Source organism: Brachyistius frenatus, unplaced genomic scaffold (assembly GCF_029030835.1).
Source record: "Brachyistius frenatus isolate BFR_SWC_R1_liver_20210118 unplaced genomic scaffold, ASM2903083v1 Contig_9, whole genome shotgun sequence".
NCBI lineage: Eukaryota > Metazoa > Chordata > Actinopteri > Embiotocidae > Brachyistius > Brachyistius frenatus.
Genome location: NW_027210608.1, coordinates 6,235,378 through 6,256,352, shown reverse-complemented (window position 1 = coordinate 6,256,352; position 20,975 = coordinate 6,235,378). Strand labels below are relative to the sequence as shown.

Genomic DNA, 20,975 nt, shown 5'->3' with positions numbered 1-20,975 from the left:
TCAATAACTGATCTGAATATGTTTCATTGTTAACAGAATTTCCTTTTCATTAGAAATACATTTTGCTTCAGTCAGAATGATGAACACAAATGAGAGAATGTGTTTTCATTGCATCCTCTCAGAAGTGTATGTTCCCCTAGTCCGTAGTCATGGATAATATTTGTCATTGTCAGGGTGCATAAGTGTGTAGGTGTGTTCTCATGCCATCGTGCTTGCGCATGATGCCGGGCTGTCAGTATGCGTGAAGTTGTGGCAGTATGTGAACTCAGCTGTTTTTTTTTGTTTTTTACTGTGTGGGCGGCCTTTCTTGTTTTTTGTGGAGTGATCGAGTGGGACAGTTACTTGCTGACTGGAGATCAGTGCGGTCGCACTCAGTGTGAGATGAGCAGATGGTAGAGTCAGTGAGACGCTTTGGATTAAACACCTTTCACCCCAGTAGAGCAACAGAGATTTCTGCGGCAGACTCCGACACGCACACACATCTACATACGTTACACACATATTATTAACAATGTTTTTTAAACTACGTTTTTATTCTTTTTATTTCAGCCCTGGTTTATGTGAGAACACACCCGGTTACTGATTGTAGCAGTAATGTCACATTCTGCTAAAAAAAAATACTCTTTGTGCAGCTACGCAGTCAGAAATTCGAGTCAAGAACAACAAGTGTGCCTGTTCCCAGTGCAGCCGAACAAACTCATGCTGATATAGTAAAGAGTTCAGTTTGTAATCTGCCTTTTTCCACCATGATATGAGCCTCTGCGATCTAATTTCATGCTGCACACGGCGCAAATATTTTTTTCTCAGAACAGCAGGACACAGTAAAAGGATTTGGTTTCCTTGCTGAGGTCTCTGCCATTTTTCGTCAAACATCTTTTATGCAATTACTCACTTCAATATTTAAGACTAATCCACTGTCAGAAAAAATGCCTTAACTTACCATGTCTGGTTTTGGCTTCAATACAAATACAATGTACCTACTTCACAATAAAAGCCACCTTTTATGGTTTGCTAAAAGCAATAGGAAATGTTTGGTTTGGAGCAGAAATATAAAAGCAGAACAATAAACAGTGAGGCTGATATTAGTGAGATGAAGTTAATCAGACAGTGTAGTTTATTTGCATTTTTGTCTGTAAATCCTACTGCCTGTGAGGATCATTTGAAATCCGCATGAGAATAGTGGACTCAGACACTACCAATTACAAGTGATATACTGCATATTTGGTAACCGTTCATATTTCCTTTTTTATAGAGCCGGAAGCAGGACCTTCCCAGAGAGGAGCAGGGACCATCGATAAAGAACCTGGACTTCTGGCCAAAGCTCATCACTCTCATGGTGTCTGTAATCGACGAGGACCGCACGGCTTACACTCCAGTCGTTAACCAGTATGTACTTCTTTATTTTTACTAAATGTGCATTATTTTTTATACAGAAATCTGATCAGATGCATATTCAAACTGCACATAATGGGTTGGTATTTCAGCTTTTGTAGAGAGAGGTTGAATATTCTGCTTACCCATACATTTTTGAACATTTTGTTAACGTTATAATGTATCCTTTGAACTATAATTTGCCAGCGTGTCCTTTATTTAAAGTGCTAATATCATCTCTACCGAACCCTCCTTGCACAAATGAACATCAATATTGTTTAGGTTTACAATTAGTTCTGTAGGTTTGGGTAAGTGTTTTAAAAAATTACCTTTTTGAGGCCATGATATGACTAATACTGATTACATATTTGTTCAATATTTACAGTTTTTCATAAAATATTTATTTATTCAGCTTAATTCTGTCTTCATTTTTAATTACACAACATGAAACAGACACCTTCTAAAAGTGTATCTGATTTTATTATTGATTATTTTTAGTTATTTTTTTAAATTAGTTAGAGAAGTCAGTAAGAAAGCATGAGAGAAAACAAAAACAAAAATCTCTTTGCCGAATAGCTCTTGTAAAATTGCAAAATATATTTCCTGATTGTGGAGACATGAATGAGCGCAGTGTTGCGCAAGAAATCTGTGAAGAGGCCAGCAGTGAAAAATGGTTTGTATGGCGAGCCATCGTATGGATGGATGAAAGAAGCACGCACTGTTGCTGAATTATATAACATATTAGAGATTTGTTTGCAAAAACGGGGCTGGCTGTGGTGATGGTGTTGTGGGAGGTGGAAGGTGTTCACCCTTCAGATGATTTGTTAATACAATAAACAAATTATATGACCTAAGGCAAATGGAGTGTCGCTTGCCTTAAAAGAAATAAGATGAAGTATTTTGTTCTCTTTCAGCCTCGCTCGTACATATCCTCTCAAATGCCTCCCCCTTTTTCTTTTCTCCTTCTTCTTGCTGATTTAAAACGCTTATTAAGACTCTGTTTATGCCCTGAGCCGTCTCTCCTACACTGTCTAATGATAGATTTGCAATATTCATGCCCAAATGCCTCCACATTCCCCCAGTCAAATTCCAGAATGACAGCAACTCGGCTTGTTCACGATAAACCCAGGAGTGGACTTGTTACCTTTAAATAATAGCCACTGCAGCTGAAGGGAAAAATGAATGTTAGTCTGTTGCTCTGTGCCGAGAATATTTACAAGGAAATCTAACGTCTCAAAAGTTTCAGGCCACTGTACTGATCTACAGAATTTATTTTATGATTGGAAATACAAAAAAGGATGCTCCAGTTGTTTTTTAGAAGTGTAAAGCATAAGAAGCTTTAGAGATTATTTCCAGAAATACTCTTCATGCGGATAACATTTATTTCACCACACATAAGTAAATCGTAAACCATCTATAGATTTACAGAGTGGCTGCTGATATTATGTTCATTCTAACCATGAAGGGTTTTCATTGTCTGTCTCGCCTACAGTGCGCCATGCAGTGGGTGCAATCCCGAAGAATAACTGAGGTGGAGAGAAAGATTCAGGGAGTGATAGAGATAAAAGAAGGAGCAATTGTTTCTGGGATTCGTTTTTCCATGTTTGCCACTAGAAGTACAAATCAACCTTCTAGTCTCAGTATTTGTTGCTCTGCTCCAGAAAAGGATGTGCCAACGTGGCGGGAGTGGAGACAAAAATATTTTTTGTGTATTTGTGTGAGCAGGCTTGCGCATTGGTTTTGTGCAGGAGTGCCCCGACTGAGCAGATGATTACTGTTTCGATAGAAATCTCCCGACGAATGTGTTTGTTGCTGCAAACGAGGCGGTCTCCTGCAAAAGTAAAACATTTTCAGATAAATTGACCTTTCTCAGGCCAAGGCCCCATCATCTATAAACATCCCCCTATCACTGTTTGAAGATTTGTATAATTAAACCATTGACACCTCACATTCAAGCTTTGACTGAAAATCTATAGCAATTCAAAATAGCAGATTACTTACCAAATAGGTTGCCACCCTGAGTCTCTGTCCTTTGCTTTGTCATCTCCTCCTGTACGTTCCCTCATCTTAAAGCCACGTGCACACATCTCACTTCCGCCCCAATTGAAGTCGGTTTGGAAATGGCGGTGGATTATTAGATTATGAGATTCACCAACCATGTCCTCTTGTACATCTGTTAAGTCATTTGCTAGAGATTCAGACTGGGCCAAGCCATCAGGCCAACCACTCGAGCATGTCATTATGCGGAAATGAGTCTGATTGGAATCTGTTTCAATTCCACCAGGTTTCCGCAGGAGCTGAATGCGGGCAAGATCAGCGCCGAGATCACGTGGAGCCTCTTTGCCCTGGATATGAAGTATGCGATGGAAGGTCAGTAAGGCTGCTGATCACACGCTTATCTCTTGCTGGAGGGCATGTGTATGTGTGTAAGGGAGTGAGAGAGAGATTAAGATGGATGATATGAATTGATTGAGTGTTGGTGAAGAATAATAGGTATGCTGAGTAGTTTCTTCTGACTGTGTGTGTTTATGTGTTATCTATTTGTTAATTAACAGTTGGTTCTAATTTGTTGCTCACTCAATTCTCTGTAATTACACAGGGACAAGTTCAAAGTGGCGGTGGTGTTCCTATGTGTATGTGGGTGCTGTTTATTGCCTGGTGTCACGCTGTTGTTTATCGGCCGTGTCTGGCTGTGGTCAGCTCTACTGCCCATCTAGATTATGCTCTCCTGCTTTCACTCTATTGATCACTATAGAGAAACTGGAACTTTTTTCAATCAAGATAAGCAACTGATCAATGGCACAGTAAAAAACAGATGAGATGCTCAGGACTTTGTGCCCCTGTATGACTGTGCCTACGTATGTGGTCCAGTTTCTGTCACAATCAAAGAAGAAAAATAAAATAAGTAATGTGAAATAAGGAGAATCTGCAGAGCAAAATTTTTTATGGGGCATTTAAGGGTTAAAGTACTTTACGATGCAGAATGAGTTGGACATGCAGGAAAGAAAGCAGAGGTGTGTGTGTGTCTCTGATTTAAACCCATGATGAGTGGGCAACTTTTTGAAGCACTGTTTCAGTAGGCAGTAGAAGGTTGGTTGAGTTAAACAGTGCCAAATCCTTCCCTCAAAATGTGTCTTTATTATAGATGCACAGCAGCCAGCAGACGTTTGCACTACAGCTGCACATTATGCATAATTTTGATGTCCTTGTTATGGCCTAATAAACACAGTTTTAAATTTATTATATTAACATTGTAGAGTACAGTATAATGCAACTAGTATATCAGAAGGAATCCCTGCATTCTGCAAGGCAAAGGAATAAAAAGGGAATTTTACCCATTAAGGAGGTAAATAACTATCAGTAATCCAGCACAGAACAAAACAAAACAAAAACATCTGTTTTTTTCCCATCATCACTATTTACTCGAGTGTAAATCCATCATTTTGTGGCAGCCATGTCGTACCTAACTTAAACAATATACTGCAAAATGGCACTCACATGCAGTATTCTTGTGAGCTTTGGTAGTTTAGTATAGATTTTGTCAACACGAGAAAGTCTTTTTTCAAATACCGCAGACACTCACAGTGATCCAGCAATAAATCTCAAATCTGCTCTGTTGGCATGATGACAGATGTTCCCTGCTCTAACGCGGGTTTTGACTTCAACACCTCCCACCCCCCCACCCTTTTTTTTTTTTTTTTTTTTTCCAGTTCGCCTCTCAAAAGGAAGTAAAAGCTTCCTGGAGGCTGTTCTTTAAGGATAGTAGCTGCTGGATGAAACCCCACAGGATAGATGGGTGCAGAGAGGTGCTAATATGCCCGGGGTTCTGAATGAATGTTAAAATGGTCACGTGTGAGCGTGTTTATGTGTGTTTGCACTTAAGGACTCAGCAGGGTATCACCCTTAGTTCTGACTTTTTATGCATTTTTTTGCTTTCAAGTTGTGCTCAGATAAAGTTTGTCACAATCACATTTCTAAAAAGCAGTGGATCTTTTCAAGCTTTGTTACACAGAAATCATGCAGTATAACATTAGCACGCAGCCCTCGCTAACGTTTACCAAATTCATCTTGCTTGTTTGCTCACCTCATCTCTCAAGTCATTCTTCCTCTTCACTAAATGTTTGTTTGCGGCAATGTGGTACACATCTTATCTGACATTGTTTATTTGATTTGTACATATTTGATTTGGGTGGAGAAGATTTCAATTTCCAACACCACTTAGAGATTCATATCAAATGTGTCGCACCTCATATTGGAGATTAAGGGCTCCTCTTATTAGCCGTGGCACCACTGTATCATTTAGGCTGATGCTTCAGTGGGGTTTTTTTTGTGCATATATAGCCCGGTCCAAGTTGAACCTCTGAACCACATCTGTGCTAAATCAAACATGACAGAGGCCATGATATTTGTTACCCTGATGATGACATAGCCTCCTCTGGTAGAGGGGCAGCGGTAAGAAAAGCTGCACGATCTGATTGAGGTCAAAGATTGAAAATGCTCCTCAGATTGTGCCTATGGGAAAAGGCAAACGGCTTGTTGGTGATTTATCCTCATCTGCCCTGCATATATCTGCTGCTCTCACTGTGCTAAGCTCTTTTGCGTTGCTATAGCAACCAGGTGTCATGTCAAGGCTCCTGACTAACATTTACAGTGGTTGCACTGGTACACTTAACTTTTTCCTTTATGTGCACAAGCACCTAGGTGCACTTTTTTTTTGGCAGTTCATATACACCTTGATCATTTTTTTGTTGTTGTAATGACTGGTGATTCAAACAGTGTCCTGCTTCATCCTCCACATCTGGTTGAAAAGCTCAGAGCCACCCTTTACTGCTCCTTGGAATAAATTCCAGCTCACTACAATCAGCAAAATGTATCAACACATAATTCAGGAACTCTGTTTTGGGCGAAGGACTGCATGATGTATTATCATCACAAAATGTGGATCATAATACAGCTGTACCACAATATTCACATTTTATGCTGCTCAACTTGTCTCCCATAGCCCCCACCACCGCGTCGTGCCCTGCTAGAGAATGATCTGGCTCATATCTTATTTAGGTGTAGGGGGGAAAAAAATGCTCTGGCTTGTTTATATTGTCTTTAAACCACGTACAATCATCGTAGCTAGTACTTAGCCCAGGATGGAGCGATGGGGCCTTTGCATAATAGTGTCGGGTGAACTTGTTTTGGAGGAACACTTACAGCCTGGCATAAAAATAGATACATTTCATAAAAGACAGAAAAAAACAAATAGACCTGTCGAAATGCATGATCCAAATAATTGTCAAAACTTGCCATTTTCAGCGTGTATCTTGCTAGCTTGGAGGTTGTTGTTGTTGTTGTTTCCCATTGCAACAGCGGCTCTAAAAACAGTAACAAAAGAGTGTAATGTCACCTGAAATAGTCGAGCAATGTCAGGTTTATACCAACATTTTACATTCGGTGAATCAGACTACTGCTCTCCCAGCTCTGCTTCGATCAGCACACCTCTGTCCACCCTGATAGCAGCCACACCAACGCTCCTTCACTCACTCACTCTTCTAGTTTACTGTTTGCCTTCACACTGCAGCTAAAAACACGAGCGGTTCCTGAAACTGTCAACGCTGCCCACATGACAAAGTCCTTGCTCTTCAACACAACTGCGAACAGGGATGATTTCAGATGGGCTTGCGACAATAAAATGCCCCCAAAACTCTGAACTTTGTGGTGATTCACTTTAGAAATGCTGTTCTCAGGGGAGGTAATAAAATATGTTTATGACATTCGTTCAAAGGCAAACGTGTCTACACATTGGTGGGTGTGCAGACCTGCTAAAATTCAGGAGCACTGGTGGGGACAATTAAAATATTTAGTCACACTTGACAGATTTTTGATATCATATTCTGGCGCAGTGCATCGTGTGGAGACAAACTGCAGCGTCTTTATATACACATACACATGTATAAAGGGAACATATAGATTCTGCACATTATATATATTTTTTCTTACATGAGATGGTTGTCGGTGTGATCTGCTTTCTTGCCAGGGAAAAGGGTACATGATATGTATGAATATAAATGCTCCCTTGCATCAGATTTGCATCTGGATTTCATGCAGACTCGTAGGGGTGTTTGTACACATGGATGTGTATGTTTCTTACGGTGAGGTAATGAGCCGTTATAAAGCAGCATGAAGGGATCTCGGTTATGTGAGCTGAGATTTACATTTTCATGGTTTCCTTTCCTCGGTTTTTGTTAAAGTTACTGTGGTACCTTTAGTAGTGGTATTTACTGAAAACAAGCTCCAAATTACCAAGCTCAAGTATTGACGGCCTCTATCTCACTCTAGTATTGTCAAAATTAAGATAAGATAACACTTTGTTAATCTCAAAGGGAAATTAAAGTGCTCCAGCAGATTATGTACAAGATAAACACAGAATACACAGAGAAGGAAGCAAAATAAAATAAAATAGAAATGTATTTATAACGGTGATAAAAAAAAATATAAACAGAGAATTTATATAGTATGTATATATATATATATATATATATATATATATACAAAAATGTATATACAGTATATAGTACATGTGTCTGTTTACATATACCACTATAGCTGTAGAGCAAAACATTACAGGATTGTTTTATTAATAGAAGTGTATATTCCTTTATAAGATCACAGTTCATGTTGGTTTCAGCGGTGATACATCAGTGTCATGCAACATGTGCAGTATGGACAGATGTTGCAGTGCATACGGATACATGGATGAGGAGGTTACAATTGAAGTGTCCATAGCAATAAAGTGGCAGTGGGGGGGGTTACAGTATATTTGTACATGCAGTATTGTGCAGAGAGCATGAACCGTGCAGAATGAAGCTGTGCTAAAGTAATGGTGACAACAGAAAAAGTGACCAGTGCAGATGATCATAGAGATGATGCATGGGTGAATAGTGGAACTGGAGTTCAGAATTTTACAATCTGATGTCTGAGGGGAGAAATGACCTGTTGGGGCACGAGCAGTCTGCTGCTCACTGTACTCCTCTGTCCCTTTTAGTGTTTTATGAAGTGGGTGGGAGGAGTTCTTCATAACTGCCAACCTCATTGCCAGCATCTGCCTCTCTGCCATCATCTCTACTGTGTCAAGTTTGGCCCCCAGGACCGAGCTGGCCTTTCTAGGGATTCTGTTAAGTCTGTTGGTGTCCTTGGCTCTGATACTGCTGCCCCAGCACACAGCAGCATAAAAGATAGCGCTCGACACCACAGAGTGATAGAAAGTCCTCAACAGCTCACTGAAGGATCTCTGCTACCTCAGGATGTGGAGTTGGCTCTGGCCCTTGCACAATCTCTCCACATTCACCCCCCATCCCAACCTGTCACACGTGTGAACACCCAGGTACTTGTAGGTGTTAACCCCCCCCCCCCCCCCCCCGATGTTCTTACCCTGGATAGTGACCGGAGCTAGAGGACAATTCCTCTTCCAGAAATACACCACGAGCTTCTTTGTCTTGCTGGAGTTTACTTAGTCGCTCTGGAGCATTATATAGCCTCAAACATTCACTTCCTTTTGTCATAAAAAAGCATGTAGCTACTTGATGTGCCCTAAAGTGAAAAAGCCTTTTCAAATGTATTCTTCCATTATCCTTGTTTCACCATTTGGCAGTGCACTGCTATTTGAAACTGTTTCTGTTTGTACCAGAGGAGACCTTGATGCTGTATGTTTTGTATTGTAAGCCAATCCAGCAGATCTTCCTCAGAATTCAACCCAGTGACAAATTGTAAAATTAAGTGAACGTGATTGTAATAATCCGGAGTCTGATCTGGGAAACTAAAACAGTCAAAACTGTAACAAGTAAAGTAAACACAATGAATAATTGCTGATTCTTCAAACAGCCAGAGCTGAAAATTGTGTAAGTTCTCTAAAGTGATGGCTGAGCTTCAGCAGCAGCATCTATGTTACTTTGAATGTTTTCATTGTAAATGCAAACAAAGCGCCATCCCTACAAAAAAAATTACGTTTTTGTCTTATGTGTATTTTAAATGTTAAAAGATGTTAAAAGGCTTTTTGAGGAGCAGATAAGAGAGCAAAGATGGATATTTCCAACAAATTATTTATGCTCAGTCAACATGAACAGAATAGTGCGCCATCAGCATAACGACACATCAATTAGCACTAAAATCATATGAATTTTGTGATTGTTTTCATCTGAGATTATCAGCAAATGTTGCCCTGAAAGACACCTTGTGTCTTTACACTTCTAGAATAATATGGACATTAAAGTAGATCAATTATGAAAAAGAGAGCAGTTGTGTCTCTGTATGTGTGCATATCTGAGTCAGGGCAGCTTGGCATGTGACCATCTAGGGTGTTACTGACTGCTGTCACAGCAGGTGTGGGCAGTGCCCGTGTGTTTGTGTGTGTCTCTGATTTGCCCGAGGGTTTCCGTGTTACAGAAGGAGACAAGAATCATAGATGCACTCAGTCACATATACCTTCTTTCTCGCTCCTTGAGCCTGAACCCTCTTCCCCTACTTTGCCTCATCTTGTCTCTTCATGTCAGTACGTCACTCCATGCCAACAGCGACACATGCCAGGAGGAGGACATAACTGTCATGTTCCACAAAGGAACACTTTGTATGAAATATTGCTCATTTCTTGGTGGTTCAACTGGCCATCAGAGTTCTGGGTTTGTTTTAGTGAAGACAGGCAAGTTGTCAATCAAGGGAGAGTTTGACAGCTCATACACCGCATAAAGGTGTGTTGTAAGCAGGCACATTGTAAACCACATAATGTGTTTTACTGTAGATTGTAAAACCACTTTTGTTGCAACTTGGAAGGCAGAACCTACTTTTTTTTTGTGCTTAATCCTGGGTTTTATCCACATTTTTTATCCTGTGTATATGAGTAGTGTGTTTTTGTTGCAGTATGTGACGATGATGTGTGTCTTTAAAATCCTGGGTGTATCATAAATTGACATTAATATTTGACTATACTGTCTACAACACTACAGAGTACATCATGTTATATTGCTGCTGTATTGCCAACATAGCTGTAAAGCACTTCTATAAGCGGATGTGAAAGGCTGATGTTCAATCAATGAATCACATTGCATATCATTAGAAAGCATATTACAGTTGAAAGTAACCCTTTAATGGACCCGCCAAAAAGCTATAGTCTGCTCGTAGAACCTAAAAAGAGATCCGTGTTGAATTGCATGTTAGATATATTAGATTTTAGTTTTTTCACTGTATATGTAACATATTAATGGTTACATTTTCTCATGTGACACTGGACTCTGCTCTTACAGGGAGTCGAAATGGAGATAATTAATTATTGATAAAGAACTGATTGACATGCAGAGTAATACGTGCAGTCAAAGCTAACATTCCCCAAATGAAGGCTCAATAACAGAAATATAAACAGCTCTTTACACTACCCTGGTCATTCTGTCCAAACAGTGCTTGTGTCTGTGTGAGAGCACAAATGTTAAAAATAAAGTGTGGCTACAGAAGAGAGAATGAATGGTTATTTTGCGGCAGATTTAATTACTTTAATAACAGTTAAGTGTTTTCCATAAAGATCGGTCGTAACAGAGGGCTACAAACTGTTTGTTTGCCCAACTACTTCCAGGAAAGTTAAGAAAACTTTGCTCGGTCACCTTTGACTAAAGCTTCTCTTCTGGCATTAATAAAACCCCTAAAACTCATCTGCGTTCATCAAAATTACATATTTATAAGTTTTTTTCTTCTCCAAAAAACCCATTAATGCATAAAAGTGGCTTAGATATAACTCATCTTTGCCCTCATTCACCAGTGCAACATATTTTATGAATATGCACATAGTCCCTGCCTGTATCTCCATCCGCCCCCACCGCCACTCACCTTCTTTAGGTATGTGACGGAAACCCCGGCTGTTTGAATCTGTGGTTTTGAGACTGTGGTTAGACTGCAGTTAAAAATAGAAATACTCAGTAATGGGGTTGACTGCTTGAAGAGACACCACATGGACAGGTGAACAAGGTTAAAGACTAGATTTCCATTGTTTTTTTTTTTTTTTTAATGTTTTACATCAATTATTTAAGGGTAGTTAGATGTTTTTAAATTCTGCTTGTGCCACATTTCATTTCCTCAGGATTACACTAACAAGAACCTTCAGCGTTTTTTAACAGGTGTAAAATGGTAGAAAAGCTGCAGACAAGTGCATAACTGTGTCTTTTGTGTGTATGCAAGGCCTCTTGTAATATGTGCATGCTGTACACACATGCATCCTGCTGTCTATATGTGTAGATTCCTTTGTTGCTGCATGCACTGTATGTGGTGATGAGCTGGCAATGGATAATCTGAGCCAGTCTATGTTGCTGCTTGTCTTTCTCACTCAGACTAATGGAAGTAACTTGGAGTGACCTGTTTACATAAGAGGGCACATGAAACTGGCAGGGCGACTGACAGAAACACCCTGAAGGAGGCGGGCCATAATGTCCTCCTTTGTTGGTCTCTGTTCCTCTGTTTGTGTGTGTGTGTGTGTGTGTGTGTGTGTGTGTGTGTGTGTGTGTGTGTGTGTGTGTGTGTGTGTGTGTGTGTGTGTGTGTGTGTGTGTGTGTGTGTGTGTGTGTGTGTGTGTGTGTGTGTGTGTGTGTGTGTGTGTGCGCGTGTGTGCGCGCGCAGGCATGTTTGTTTGTTTGCACATTTGTTTCAGCAAGGAAGTAAGAAGGAATGAATGAGAATAAAAGAGGCGTATGTGTGTGTGTATGCGCGCCTGTGTGCGCACATGTGCTGGCATGTTACTTAATGAAGTCTTTGATGCATCCTCTGCTTCCTGCTTGGAGGCCTTTGGTGCTGGTGCAGAAATGGATGCTGCTAATTTTAGCATCTCAGTGAGAATGTCTGAATGTGTGAGCGGAACGGGAAGGAGCGACTGAGAGAGGTAGGAGGGAGGGAAGACAAAAACAGAGAGGATAAAATAAGAGACAGAGGAAAGAGGAGGGAGCAAGTTAAAGAGTGAATGACTGTGGCTGTAGCTGAACTCACTCCCTCATTCACTAACCAACCTAATACCTACATAGTAAACACCCAAGTGTACACTGTAGATGTAAATTGAGTTTTCAGAAACTTAACAATATTCATCATCATTTTCCATGTTGTTATTGACTTTCATTTACAGTTCAACTTAAATAAATATTAGCTGTCAGGCAGCATGGAGCCAGCTCAAAACATCTCAATATAAAATAAATAGAAGGTATCACTAGTTGAGTAAAAGGTTTCCCCTGTGCTTTGGCTGCTGGAGGGTGCTTTAACAAGAAGACAGTAAGCAGCGCTTTGTCTAGACTTCAGAAACCCTGTGTGATTGAGTTTTACAGTAAATGCTGTATATCCTCTGCATAGATGTTTAATGGCAGTGGTCTCTGGAGAATGTCATTAAAGAACCAGTGCTTCGCAGCCTATTAATTCATCTTCAGCCTGTTGGAACAGCTTCACCCCATAGAATATTTTAATTGCATTTCAATTAATGTACCTCAGCAGTGGGAGTTTTGTTTCTATAGAAAGAGGGTATTTATAGGGCTGGGGTGTGTTTATAGGTTATGTGTTGCAGTGTGATTTTAATAAGCAGTTAATGTTGGTTTTCAGCAAAGCACTGCACCTTCAATTTTTTATAGCCCAGCTTACAGTTTATATCTATTTATAATGATAGATTCTATAAAGCACATACTTTTTAGCCTTGTAGGCAGTGCTGTTATGTCATGCAGGCAGATCTCATAAATGCTTTATAAATGTGCTGTGTTAAATGTAATGTATTCTGTCAGTCCATTTAAAAAATAATGATGTAATATATATACATATATGTATTGTCCTTTGAACACAGTTTATAATATGTTATCTTAGTGTGTTTGTTTTCACGAGATAGATGCAAAGAAAAATCTGTAACGATGTGCAGATTTTAAAAAATATATCACAAGTTTTACAATACATTTTGCAGCTGGTTCATTAAACCGAAACAGAGTGGACTCTTAACATTGGTGAGTCACAGGTTTGGTTGTGTCCCAACAATTATATTTCGGTTTGAGTCATATCAATGGGAGTTAGTATCTCTGCGAGCTCTGGTGTTTTAGTAGAGCTGTGTCAGTAGGCCCCTGTGATACAGCTTAGGAGACACTCCGACAGAACTGGGTCAGAAGCCAGGATAAAGGAATTATGTCACAGAGAAAACTATAGCCTACCGGCATCAGCTGCCACTCTGTCCTCCAGTCTGTTGTCTTGAGAAAATCTGTCTAACCTTGCACTCCTATGGATACATTCACCGAATGTTAATTGTGTGATGGAAAAGTGGCGTGGGACTGCTACAGTTCATCATTACATCCACGGCATTTAAATCAATGAGGCAGAGAGTGAGTGAGTCTCCTGTGAGTTTGTCTGTCCCTATGGGCTGCGTCAGACAAGATGACATCCTCACCAGGGACCTTGATCGTACTCCTCCCTCAGGACAGCCCACACTGTTTACCACCAGCAGGGCACAAAGACACACACACACACAAAACAGAGGAGGAATGCACAGATGCACACACACAAGCATACAGTACACACACTGACATGCACAGACGGATAGGAGAGCCCTATGTTAACATCGTGATTATGCTGCTAGATCATACAATGAGCGCACACATTTAATATTGTTTTTCATGTATGAGTAAGACAACATGAGTGTGGCTGAAGTTGAATATAACGGACGGGTGTAGTGAGTAATCATTGTCTTCTCAGCCAATCACATTGTCTGTTTAACAGCTGTTCCAATCACAGTGGCCCGTAATGAAAATACCTCAGGGATACTGTTGTTGTCCACGAGCTGGAGAGTACAGGGTGTGAATGTATAATTTCACATGTACACAAGCCATCACATCATTTTTCAGGTAAAAATTCAACATCTGAGCACGTTAGAAAGAAGGTGATGGTGTGTACATTTGCTTTTTGGAAGAGGATTTGGACAAAGGACAGTTGGACAGGTTGGTGAGGGAGTTTTAGTGATGGTGAGAGTAAAGGGATTTCTCATTGAAGTGTGTGAACGGTGTGTTTACTGTCTGTCCAGATGTCGATGGTTTGCGATGTGTAAATCAGGAAAACACTGGGTTATACCTGGACAGTTTAATGTGAACAGAAGAAGTGTGGTTACTTTATGACAGCCTGGCTCCACATGTTCTTCAAACTAGATGCAACACATATCAGGTCTGCTACCTCAGTCAGTTGAATTAAATACCATTAATGATAACTAATTAATACTGAGCACCTTACAGATTTTGCTTCAATGGCATTTTTGCTGTGATCACAATAACACAGTCAAAAGATGTATTTGAGGTGTTGATTACACATTTCAAATAGTAATGTAGCAGCAACAGTAGACATGGTGTGGGTCTGTCTACTCTCATTGGACAGTCAAAATGTAACAGTTCTTACAGACCTTCAGACTCTTCTCCTTGCTTTTCCTCATTTGCATGCAGCTACTGTTTTGTTTTGCCTCTCTTCCAACCCTTTGCATCATTCACTGTGTTGGCATAAAAATGCCAAATTAATAGATAAAGCATATTTCAAGGTCAGTAGTGGTGCTGCTTGCTCCAGTCTTTGGGATGTTACTAGAATAGCACACATTCAAACATGCACACACATGGTACATTAAATCCTTTTTTTTTATTTTTAATGTGTCACTTCATGTGACCCCACGAGGAGGCCTCCAGAGGCTGGATCGGCACAAATAAGCACGGTAGCATGAATAACTATGAATGGATATACCTTCCCAAATGACAGATTGGCTGTTTGAAAAAATCTGATAATTAATTACCGTCATGGAAGTGAAATTCATTAATGAATGGTGAATTAAACATATTGAAGTTCAGCTGCTTGTAATTAAATATTTCAGCAGGCCTGGACTGTGTTTTAAAACACACAAAAAATCCTATCACCTCTGATGTTTTTTTTATGGAATTCTTCAGGTATAAAACATTTAGGGCCATTTCCAGATGACTCATTGTGAAGTCAGCGACCTTCTGTATTTTTTTATTTTTATTTTTTTTTTATTTTTATAACACTGCTGCCAGTGGCCTCATTTTTCTCAGATTCTCTCCTCTATTCAAAGACATCATATTGGTGCCCAGTGAATGGAAAATTATATCCTTTTGCTTTCATTCAGAATGTGCAAAGAAGCATATTCTGTCCTTCTGTGCTTCTGTTTTCTAGATAGATTAAAAAATATTTATGACTCCTAAACTGAAGAGTTTTGAAAGACAAAAGCTTTCAAGAACTTATCGCTCTTTTAACCACAGGCAGATACTTCAATCTTCACAACATAGACTTTGAAGATTGAAAGAAAGGTGTCACTGGAAAATATTTGGCTGGCAACATGATCAATTCCATTCAATAAAATAAAAGCAGTAATTAATATATATGTTTGTTTGTTAGAATGCATTTATTTAATAGCCACTGCATTAGCAAGGCTGATCTAAGGCAATAGTGCGTTCTCCTCATGCTGTTAAATTTGATATTGAAGGATGTAACTGAACAACTTTGGTGACTCTAGTGCCACCATCAGGGCAACATTTCCTCTTGCAGGCAAGAAATAGAAACATTTAGCAGACAGAACTTTGTAGTTTACATGAAATATTCATAATCTCCAGAGGATGAACATCCCACTTTTCTTTCCTCTAAAGCCACAATCGGGATCAAGCATTCTATTTTTAGTCCCATGTCTAATAAAGACCTAGAAATAACAAAATTGTCTATACAGTGAGTTGTTTTTACTGTAATAAACAAAAAGAATAATGAGTGTACAGTTAACGAGGCCTAAGACTGCAAAGATGTCTTTCATACTGTTTACATTAAAGTCTTTTTACAGTAAAGGAATCCCACCCTTCACAATTTTGTGTTTTGCATAAATCTCTGTGGGTAAAAATTAACCTCACTGATCATACATGATCTCCCTATGTGCACATCTCATTGACACTTTTATACATAGTCAAGAAGCTGGCTGGCAGCACCAAAAAAATAACACCTGCTGACTGCTGACCTCTACTTTCCTGTCTCTCAATTGACCTCCATCTGCTTCTTTTAGGTGACAACTGTAGGTGACTGTGAGTGTGTGACAGCAAGGGTGTGTGCAGTCAGAGCTTAGGGCGGAAAGGTTGTCAAACTGTGATGGTGTGCGTACATGTGTGTGCGCGTCCGTCCTGTATGTGTGTAAGCTGCCTTGCAGTGCCAGCTTGGTTATTAAAGTGACACTGCCACAGTGAGTCCCTCTGTTCGGATATTACACGTCCTCTGCAGCAGAATAACTGCAGGTGTTGTATAGTAAAACAATCTTGACTCAATATTCACAGTGTTTAAAACCAGCTGGTCCTTCTACCACACACACTGAACAGGGGAATCCAGGTGAAACGTTAAATCCCTTGGCAATTTCAGCCATCAAAACCACTTCGTCCATGAAGGTTAGGGGCTGATAAAAGCAAGGATATTTTCTAGCATCGGGGCTCTCAAAAAAAAAATAACTGTACGGTGCCTGAGATCACTGTGGCTTTTCATATCGGTAATCTGCAGAACATTGCTTTAAACGGTCCTCCTCCTGTGGCTCCTGGGATTTGTGAAAAGACGTGAATTTCTGCATATGCAAGTTGAACAAAATCTACATTTTACAGTATGAATGAAGAAAATGAGTTGGAGGGGAATGCTTCTCCACACAAACAAATGATTTTTCATATCATAGGATATCTAAAGAGGTTCCTTCTGTACTCTTTTTGTAATGCATTGCCCACAAACCTCTACTGCAATTACTGTGATTTTCTTTTGATCCAGATTCACTTTCTGGCACTGTTACCTATAATATGTGTGAAGCGTGATGGTTATGGCACCTATCCACTTTTTTAATGTTTATCTTCACACTTCTGCTGAAAGGTATAGCAGGTCTTTACATCATTTATTTTCTCAGCAGATATCAGTCGTCAAACCTCTCACTGAAATGTTTTAAAACAATTGTTTTACATCCAGTTATGAAGTCCCCCAATGACTAATGCTTCTCAGATATTTATACACACGTACTACAACAAATACATTTGCAGGCGCACATGCTATAAATGACAACGATGAAGTTTTCAGTTAAGTGGAGTTTAACCTCGTTTATTAAAGCAGGATTGAAAAGAGCGCAGTAACAGCTGACAACAGACCGACTTGAGTGGAGGACTCTCTGTCTTCTCCATTCTGAGGAGTACCATATTGTGTTGTGCGTTTCAATGCATTATCACACAGGTACATATGTTAATTACACATATATAAATATTTTCCTCGGAGCTTAGAAAGGAGTAGAGGGTGGCAGGCGTTGCACTATTCATCGAGTAAGCACTGAGGTTCTTATCAGGCTTAAGGCACGACAGGCAGAATGCAATGCATTGGATTTTAACATGTCTTTGATGTTGCGTGGCTGCATGTATCTTGTTTCTGCATTTGAATATGTGTGTGTGAATATTTGTTCCTTTATTTCTGCTGTGCCAGTTTAAAAAAAAAAAAAAAAAAAAAAAAACTATCACACTCCTTTAGATTCCCCGCTATCTCAGCCTTGTTCAGACTTCGTATTGTGTCCAGATGGTTGACAAATTTTGCCTTCATTCAGCTGAGAGCGATCACAGTTCACACTTGGCTTTACAGTATGTCTCAAAGTGGTATCAAATGACCACTCATGGTCAGCGGCAGCTCCCTCCACTCCCCACCAGACAGCAACAGTCGCTAAACCAAAAAAATGGATATTTACATATTGAATAAAAAGTACACAAACCGAGAGAGAAAAGGTTAGATGAAAAAATACCAAGACAATGCAAAGTGACAGGGAGCAGCTAAAAGAGCGAAAGAGAGACAAAACATTCACAGGGAGTAGCAGAGTGAGACAGGGGTAAGGATGGAGTTTTGGGGGGGATTGTTGTGGAATAGACTTACGGTATTTGCTAGGTGATTTAGCAGTGCAGCTGAGGATGCTTTTGTGTTCACACAACACTGTGATGTTAATAAATGGGGATTAGAGTTGCAACAATTAGTCAATTAATCGATTAGTGGTCAATGATTGATCATGAGTCCATTTCTAAAATAAAAAAAATGCTGAAATTCTCTGATTCCAGCTTTGCAAATATTTTCTGTTTCTTTTAGTCCTCCATGATCATAAACTCAATGTCTTTTGGTTGTTGACTATTGGTTGGGATAAACAAAAATGTAGGCTGCACCTGAGCCTTCGGGAAACACCGATCAATATTTTTCAGCATTTTAAAGACCAAACAGCTGATCAATTAATCTAGAAAATAATGAACCGATTAATCAATAACGAAAAGTATTAATTAGTTAATTAGTTAATTAGTTGCGGTCCTAATATGGATCGCAGTGCTGATTGTGATATAAGAGATCAGAGTGTTTTCACAACTGTGATTAACTACCTCTACTAACTGCAGCTGAATCACCTGCAGCTTCTGCTTGTTCTTGGAAAAATGTATGCGGTGTCTTTTTTTTGACTCCACTAGAGTGGCTTATTCTCAGGATCACAGTTCTGATCGGATGTATTACTCGGTCTGGTGAGGAGATTAGCAATAGTGACTCTCCAGTACACTGCTGGTGAGCAGCATTAGTTGGTATGTTGATTTAACTCAAAGCACCACTGTGCCTAATGCTGTGGTCATGCCACATTGTTGTTACCATAGCTACCAGTTTTCTAACAAATAGTGTTCACATCAACATCCAAATCGTAATTAATGTTGAGAACTGAAAGCGAAAGAAATCAAATATGGATGTCTTGGAGCACAATATTTTTAACCCTTCTACAGTCCAATAACCGTCCGTTTATTATTTACTTTGTTCAAATTAGACTCCAAAATAATATCCGTTAGTAATGCTTTTGGTCAACAATTTGCTTGCTTGGTAGTGTGATGTTATTTGAAGAACTGTAGTGTTTGTGTTTTATTTTATTTTTTTATGTTTATTGAGTAAGACAGCTGGAATCCCAATTATGAATGAGAAGCAGCCATAGAAGCCGTCAGCCATGGAAGCTGCCATCTTCCAAATCACCCCCATGAGAATCTGACTTTCCCTCCCACATGACGTGAATGTGCAGTAGTACCGCCTCACAGAGCGGCTCGCGTGCTAAGTGGTATTGGTTATTTCTTGATTGATCTGTGTGGAAATGATCATCTGCTTTATTTGATTTCCATTTTACAAGTTCTCTGAAGAACCTCTATGTTGCTGTGTTTCCTCTACTCTCCTGGCCTCTCCCTTTTTTCAGATTTATTCGTCTCCTAAGTGCAATCATCTCATCTTAGACCCAACATTGCAGTCCCAAAATAGAGTTTTTCTCATTGGTCCTTCTCCCATGGTCTTTCTCTGTCTCTTCTCTCTGATATCTGTCTCACTGTTTCCTCTTCACTGCATTCCTTTCTTTCCTTTTATCTCTTTGTCCTCGCTCCCTTTCTTGCACCATCACCATCCATCCCTGCTTCAGGGAATCCCACGGAAATGTTAAATTTTTCTGAAATGTCTGCAGTGAGCTCGAATAAATGACTCGGCAGACTTGTCAGCTGACATGAAAATCTAATCCATTTTAGCTTTAGTTTGTTTGCAGTAATTCAAGTGCTTTCTTTCTGTGGTGAGAGCTGGACACATTCACAGGCTCACTTTGATTTTCTCATTCTTTGATAGCTCAAGGCAGTGCATAATTGAGCTTGTTAAGATGTCAGATTAAGAGCACCCACTGCTGCTCAGGGTTTTTTTTTTTTTTTTTTATGTTTATGAGGATTTTTGCTTATTTATATTGGTGTGTTTTAGTGTTTGTCTCTTTTTGGTCTTGTGATTCCTGTAAGAAAATCTTCAAAGAAGAAGAAACAGCACATGCAACACACAGACACACAGGAACCAGTTGTTGCTGCTCTGCTGCCTTATGATGTATCATTCAAAAGCATTTATAGGTGTAAGACTCACACATATTTTAACTTGGGTTTCTCTGTGTAAGAAATATGACTTCAGTGAGTACTGTACTTGCTAATGTGCTTCTCTCATGTTTTAATCTGAATTTTAGAGCATGATAAGCACCGCCTATGCAAAAGCACCGAATACATGAATCTTCACTTCAAAGTCAAGTGGTTCCATAACGAGTACGTCCGTGACCTGCCGGCCTTCAAGGGTGTTCCCCCTGAATATTCTCTGTAAGTGGCCTCTCATTTTCACACTCATATACCTGCAAAGACAATGTAACTCACATACATGCACACATATTTTACTGTATGAACAAAAGTTTACTGTTATGAGAAAATGCAGCAAAGCTAAAGAAACACTCAGTTGCCAGTTTAGTGGTTTAAGGTTCAGTTTTTGTTGAAACTGTTTGATTGAGGTATTGATTAAACTGTATGATCATTTTGAAGGCTGCAGTTTGTGATGTTGTCATCTTCCCCATTTATGTCAATGATAATTGGCCAAATAGCAATAACGCCTCTCTGTATGAACACTGATTTATTTCAGGACAGCTGCATTAAGTTTTCTTAAGAAATGGCTGTTAAATGTATGTATGTCAGAGGGCAAACAACTGTGGACTTTAATGTCAGCAATATTACAACGTTGAAATTGGAAAATGG

The 20,975-nt window shown here is 39.6% G+C and overlaps 1 protein-coding gene across 3 annotated transcripts in view; it reads left to right on the top strand.

Annotated features, from left to right (window-relative positions):
* LOC138616290 (protein unc-13 homolog C) overlaps positions 1-20,975 on the top strand; it is a 106,943-nt gene that overhangs the window by 58,775 nt on the left and 27,193 nt on the right. For all 3 annotated transcript variants that reach the window (XM_069690499.1, XM_069690497.1, XM_069690500.1), the window contains exons 17-19: positions 1,253-1,386; positions 3,656-3,741; positions 20,423-20,549. In XM_069690499.1, coding sequence (XP_069546600.1) covers positions 1,253-1,386; positions 3,656-3,741; positions 20,423-20,549 — 347 coding nt within the window. The remainder of the gene's footprint in view (positions 1-1,252; positions 1,387-3,655; positions 3,742-20,422; positions 20,550-20,975) is intronic.